Source organism: Bidens hawaiensis, unplaced genomic scaffold (assembly GCF_021521415.1).
Source record: "Bidens hawaiensis isolate Kalapana, Puna unplaced genomic scaffold, B.hawaiensis_p1.1 tig00029678_1, whole genome shotgun sequence".
In the NCBI taxonomy this organism is placed as follows: domain Eukaryota; kingdom Viridiplantae; phylum Streptophyta; class Magnoliopsida; order Asterales; family Asteraceae; genus Bidens; species Bidens hawaiensis.
This window is the reverse complement of record NW_027505160.1, coordinates 67,453-74,482: the sequence shown is the minus strand read 5'-3', so window position 1 is coordinate 74,482 and position 7,030 is coordinate 67,453. Positions and strand designations below refer to the sequence as shown.

The 7,030-nt window shown below is 34.8% G+C and overlaps 1 protein-coding gene across 1 annotated transcript; it reads left to right on the top strand.

The window, feature by feature from the left end:
- Positions 1-534: 534 nt before the first annotated feature.
- LOC143611154 (protein argonaute PNH1-like) lies at positions 535-5,959 on the top strand. The gene is made up of 20 exons (XM_077085436.1): positions 535-828; positions 905-1,113; positions 1,699-1,845; positions 1,924-2,057; positions 2,157-2,266; positions 2,352-2,458; positions 2,555-2,693; positions 2,770-2,886; positions 2,956-3,063; positions 3,139-3,210; positions 3,301-3,423; positions 3,516-3,675; positions 4,179-4,438; positions 4,540-4,682; positions 4,778-4,904; positions 5,015-5,150; positions 5,232-5,305; positions 5,396-5,490; positions 5,565-5,596; positions 5,682-5,959. The coding sequence occupies exons 1-20, from the start codon at positions 535-537 to the stop codon at positions 5,852-5,854; spliced, it is 2,760 nt and encodes a 919-aa protein (XP_076941551.1). The 3' UTR covers positions 5,855-5,959.
- Positions 5,960-7,030: the final 1,071 nt, after the last annotated feature.

The window sequence follows — 7,030 nt, the reverse complement described above, 5'->3', positions numbered from 1 at the left end:
AGAAAACTATGCTCCATGGTCCCTCCCACACAAGGTCACATACTCCACATGCCATCATCCGAAGAGTTCACCTAAAAAACCACAATTCGTGAGGACACATTAACAAATGTACAAGAAGGTGTTGATTGTTCAAAACACAATTAGAGCATAGAGCTCCTTTTGAGTTGAGAGTCCTAATGGGCAATGAAGTTAGGGGTAAATCTTGATCACCTACTCCTAGTTGTTTTTAATAATAAAAGTAAATGTAAATGTAAATGCTGCTTGCTGATCAGCTTTTCCTGTCTGCATGTCTTTTTCTGTGTTTGCCCAAACACTTCCAGAGAATAACAGCGACTGTGACGAACGAAGCATCCCCACATACTTATCATCCAAGATTTTCATATGTAAATCATTCTTATTTTCTCTTTCCTTTTTCACCCGTTCAAATTCTCCAAAGTACACGTAAAACCCGCTGTTCAATCACCTTCTAATCCCTCATCTTTTGTTTTGTTTTGTTTTGTCCTCACTTAATTCTTTCTCCTCAAACTTCAGGTCATGCCTCAGTTGAAACAGATCAGGGATCCCGAACAGAAACACGTCGTTTCCAAGCGAATTACGCGTGGGAAACCGATTAATAATAATCAAGAAACAGTGGATAATAAGAGCGTTGGAGGAGGTAGGAGGAGAGGGAAAGGGAAGACATTGATGACGGAGGATTTGACTGCTGGTTCGGATAAACGGATCGTGTTCCACCGTAGGCCGGGGTATGGTCAACTGGGTATCAAATGTGTGGTCAAAGCCAATCACTTTCTTGCTGACTTGGCTGATAAGGAATTGACCCAGTATAGTGTAAGCAGCATTCATCAGTTATAATTTGGAAACTAATATCATTTTCTTGATTTATTTGTTTCGAGTAATTTTGTAGGTTTTGGTGACACCGGAAGTGACTTCCGCTAAGTTGAACAAGACAATTATGAGCCAGTTGATAAAAGTTCATAGAAACGCTGATTTGGGGATGAAGCTTCCTGTTTATGACGGAAGAAGAGCTCTTTATACAGCTGGCAGACTTCCATTTATATCAAAAGAATTCACTGTTACAATTGAAGATGATATACAATGGATTGGCATCACAAAGTATGCGCTTTTCATATTTTTTTTTTTAAACCCATGAGTCATGTGTTCTATTCAATAAGTGCTGGGAGTTTTTGCTAGATGATTGATTATTCAGTCAAAAGATTTTTGACATTTTGTGATATTTGTTTGATCTAAATAATTGGGTTCCTTGCTCATAATAAAATTTTGGATATTTTTTTCTCTCTCTCTTTTTTTCAAATTAATACATGAAACATGTACTGGAAACCATTAAATCAATGGAATCTTTTTTAAACTTTTTTTTTTCCATTTATTTTCATAGAAAACAAGTGTCTTTGACTGCTAATTTGTTATATGACAGTCAAAGGATGAGACCCTTAAAAGTATTTTATATGAATTCAATCTTTTCTTGCAGTAGTTCAGGGGGGAATTGGGTTCCTTGCTCATGAATGATTTTTGGTTACTTATTACATTTTTCAAATAATATTTTTTGGTAAATGTACTGAAAACCATTAAAAAATGGAACCTTCAATAAATTAAGGGTTGTGCTATTATTAATTGAATCTTTTTTCCTTGCTCCGTAAAATAAATTTTATATAAATTTAAACTTTTGTTGCATAATTTCAGGCAAAGGGAATTCACAGTGATCATTGAGTTTGTTGCACATGCTAGTATGAATCAACTGCGTGAGCTGCTATCCGGAAAACAAGTCGATACTCCTTCAGAAGCACTTAAATTAGTTGATCTAGTTCTAAAGGAGCTCACTGCTCAAAGGTATGCTTTTTATTCAGTATCAATTTAATTTATGTATTTCAAATACAATATTTATAGACTATCAAATGCGCTAAACAGGTACATATCTGTTGGGAGATTTTTCTATTCACCTAACATTACCAACCCAAAGTCAATAGGATGTGGATTACAATCATGGAGAGGCTTTTACCAAAGTATCAAACCAACCCAGATGGGATTATCACTCAATATTGGTATGAAACGATCATATAAATCATTTGAAGTTTAAACTTAACAACCGAGTTTTATGTTTTCCTTTGCTTATTATGATTGTATTTTTCGTATTTGAACAGATACATTGGCAACGACATTTATAGAACCACTCCCGGTTGTCGAGTTTGTAGAACAAATCTTGGGCAAACAAGTTTGCACCAAACAAATTTCTGATGCCGATAGAATAAAGGCTCGTTTTCATGCTTTAGTTATCTTACGCAATTATTTTTAATAAGATTGGAATGCATATACAATAATTTGTCGTTTTTTAGCAGATAAAGAAAGCTCTTAGGGGTGTCAAAGTTGAAGTTACACACCGAGGGAACGTACGAAGGAAGTATCGCATCTCCGGGGTGACATCACAACCAACAAGAGAGCTAATGTGAGTGGCTTAAATTTCTTCAAACCTCCTTTTCATTTAATATTATTATTGTTGTTGTTGTAGAAAAGTGGTTTTTGACATTCATCATGCTTTCAGGTTTCCGGTTGATGAGGAAAGGAATATGAAATCCATTGTTGACTATTTTCATGAAGTCTATGGATTTACTATACAACACCCACACTTACCTTGCCTTCAAGTTGGGAATCAAAAGAAAGTGAATTACATGCCCATGGAGGTAAGTCTTAAATATTTCACATAACTTTGTCATATTATAAACTTGTGTATTTCTAAATGCTTTTGTATCTTTTAAGGCTTGCAAGATTGTTGAGGGGCAAAGGCGCACAAAGGGACTGAACAATAAACAAATCACTTCTTTGCTAAAGTTTTCATGCCAGAGGCCCAAGGAACAAGAGAAGGAAATTCTACAGGTTTGACCACCAGTTGACCAGTGGGGTCAGTTGACCAGTTGACTAATATTGTGTTTTTATTTTTATCAGACATTACATCAGAATAGCTATAAAGACGATCCTTACGCAAAGGAGTTTGGTATTACTATCGATGAAACACCTACATCAATTGATGCTCGTGTGCTTCCTGCCCCGTGGGTACGTTTGCTTACAATTCCTCATTTAACATGAAACGATATATTGTATACGTTAATAATGTCTTGCTATCAACAGTTGAAGTACCATGATAGTGGAAAACAGAAAGAAGTGTTACCTCAAATGGGACAATGGAACATGAAAGATAAGGTAATATGAATCAATACTTACATTAGTTCCCATTTTGGAAGCCAAATGCAATTTGCTTATAATATTGTATTTGTGTTTTTAATTCCTCAGAAAGTGATAAATGGAAGTGTAATTAATTACTGGGCTTGCATAAACTTTTCAAGAACAGTAACCAATAGTGCAGCTGAAAGCTTTTGTCATCAGTTGGTCCAAATGTGCCAAGAATCTGGCATGGTAACATTATCTTAGACCTTAGTTTCTATAGATTAGTATCTGCTGATTAAAACTTAAAAGTATAGCTTTATAAAATTTTGTTTGAATTTTAGGATATTAAAAGCGACAGTGTGGTCCCTGTCTGCTCAGCAAGGCCGGATCAAGTCAAAAAGGTTCTAAAGAATGTGTGTACAGCCACTGTAAACAAACTAGGAGGAAAAGAGTTGGAATTGCTTATAGCAATTCTCCCTGATAATAATGGCAGTTTGTATGGTATGTAACTTTCAGTTACTAAGAAAATTAATATTAAATCTATAAATCTTTGAAAAAATTTAAGTTTATATATTCAATGGTTTTTTGTATTTTTTAAATACAAATGTCTATGTGATGCAAGAAAGACCATTAAACTAATCTGTTAATATGTTTGTCTTTTCATTTTAAATTTTTACAGATAAAACCTACACATGGCTTGCACATGTGTAGGCTCTATAAATGAACAAATTTCGTTTATATTTTTTCTGAATATTAGAAGAGATGAATAAAGGTTGCATTTCGAACTTTCTCTTATATTTTATATTTTGTTAACGTTGAAAAAATGATTGGTTAATTTTCTTATTCATATTCTAGCAAAAAAAATGCATTCTACCTAGAACTGTACTATGAAATATATATGTTTTTAGTGGCCAACCAAACATGATAATGGAATGCAATGACTCATTCCATTTCCTTTATCATTTCATGCAACAAACAAATAGTGAAAATTGCTTTATTTTCAGGTGATTTGAAGCGGATATGTGAGACGGATCTTGGGTTGATTTCACAATGCTGTCTAACAAAGTATGTTCTAAAGATCAGTAAACAGTATCTTTCAAACGTATCACTCAAAATTAACGTTAAAATGGGCGGGAGGAATACTGTGCTATTAGACGCCTTAAGATGGAAGGTCCCTCTAGTTAGTGATATCCCAACCATAACCTTTGGAGCTGATGTCACTCATCCAGAATCTGGGGAAGATAGTAACCCGTCTATTGCTGCGGTAACCACAGAAACATTGGTCTATATATTTTTTAATATAAAGAATAAATCATTTTCGAAAATTTGAGGGCGCACTTACAACCATTGTTTTTTTATTAAAAGGTCGTTGCATCTCAAGACTGGCCAGAAGTTACGAAGTATGCAGGGCTGGTTAGTGCTCAACCACACAGGCAAGAACTTATACAAGACTTGTATAAAACTTGGCAAGACCCTCAACGTGGAAAAGTTAGCGGCGGCATGATCAGGTTCACATGCGAACTTTATATGACCTTTTTGTAGTTTTTTATTAATATTTATTATGAGATTGTTTTATGCAATACCTTGGAGATGTTAACTGCAGAGAGCTCTTATTATCTTTCGAGAAGGCGACAGGGAAAAAACCACTGAGGATCATTTTCTACAGGGACGGTGTAAGTGATGGCCAGTTTTATCAGGTTTTACTCTATGAACTTGATGCGATTCGTAAGGTTGGTAGTTGGTTTATTATTAATGATTATTTACACTTGATATTATCTGTTGCTATAAACAGTATGCTAGATTGTTATATTGTGCTTATTATATTTATCCATCGTTTTAGGCTTGCGCTTCTTTAGAGCCTAATTATCAACCTCCAGTGACGTTTATTGTCGTCCAAAAACGCCATCATACACGCCTCTTTCCAAGCAACCATAATGATCGAAAAAGCACCGACAAAAGTGGCAATATCTTACCTGGTACTTTCTTCTTTTCTAGTCAAAGATTTAACTTTTACGACAATTTTTCTCTTTCTAAAGGTTTGACTTGGTCAAATGTAGGTACCGTGGTGGACACTAAGATTTGTCATCCGGTTGAGTTCGACTTTTATCTTTGCAGTCATGCAGGAATCCAAGTAAAAAAATCACATCATTTTCTAGCTCTCATTCAACATAATGACCCAATGAACCATATTTTATATTACATCTGCTTAATTTCTATACAGGGAACCAGCAGGCCTGCTCATTATCATGTTCTTTGGGATGAGAACAATTTCACAGCTGATGAAATTCAATCCTTAACAAATAATCTTTGCTACACGTAAGAGATCGGCACAAATATTTAAATGCTACCAAGTCTTGTCGATGTACTAACATTATAACCTATTTTTGCAGTTATGCGAGGTGCACTCGATCAGTTTCTGTAGGTAAATATTTTACTTTAACTACCAAAGGTTTGTCTGTGTTCTTTATAATGGTTAAATATAAAGAAAATTTACGTGTGTTATGCAGTACCTCCGGCATATTATGCGCATCTGGCTGCATACCGAGCGCGCTTCTACATGGAACCTGAAGTCCACCATGACAATGGGACCGCTCACAGCATGTGCATGGTGAAAGGTGCGGGTGTTCGTCCTCTTCCAGCACTGAAAGAAAAAGTAAAGAATGTGATGTTTTATTGTTAGGTAGTAGACTGATAAAGGACATGTTTTAGACTTACTTTCAAAGTGTTAAGTGTAGCAGTAGATGAATATGTTGTGCTAGTTTTGTACAGTGATAAAAATATGGATTAATTTCTAGTGCAAATAGGTATTGTTTGTTTAGCTTTCTTGTTCATGTTTTGAGTATGATACCAGTGGTATTATGCCATTCTTGTGAGTTGATACAATAGGCTGACTGAATTTGTTTGAAGCATAACTGACACGAATTGGCCTTGTACATATAACTATTTGGAGAAGTAAATATCATCATATTAATCTCATAATATTATTGTTATTATTTAGAGAAATAATTATACTATAGTTGATAACATATTTAGAATAAAGATTCTTGGTAACGGATTGATTATTTATATAACTTGATGTTATGTAAAATAAAATATATTTATGTATTTGGCCAAAACTTAAACGTATCGCATTTCCTGTATATTTTATCGCATTTCCTAGAATGCGCTAAGGTGGGCGGAAACCCAATCTTTTTTTGGTATACTTGTTACAACAAAAGTGAAAACCCAAAAAATCATCACCGCCGTTGAGCTGCACCACCCTCCACCAGCCACCATTCCATTAGCGCACCACCCACCACCAGCGCACCACCCCACGGTTTTCCAGTGAGCCCGAACACACAGCACGGATCACCATCTACCATTTTTCAAGTTTAAACATGGATTTAGAAGTTTTCAAAAGGCGGAACAAGCTCAAGCTATCATATCTTCTTCTTCCTAAAGATAATCGTAGAACTAAGTGAGCCTTTATCGCCCTTTAATCTATCTTTATGTTCATAAAGGTTGTTTATGCTAGAGTAGTCACCCAACGATTAAGCACATTAATATGCTATGTAATGCTTTAGAGCGTCTATAATGTGGCTAGGGTGCAAGGTTTTAAACTCTTAAATACATTAAGTACGTTTATATGCATATGTAGAAATATGCGTGTTTACAAAAGATTATATATAAACATGTTAGTTCGGTAAAAGAAATGGAAAAGTAACTAATAAAGTTTAATAATTGTTATTTGGAATATACAAGTTTATGAGTGATTTTAGTGAGAAATTGTTCTATTGGAAAGATATATTTATTTTGGATATAAAGATACAGATTTAGTGTGTTAAGAATTGAACAATATGTTTTCACGGTATGAACG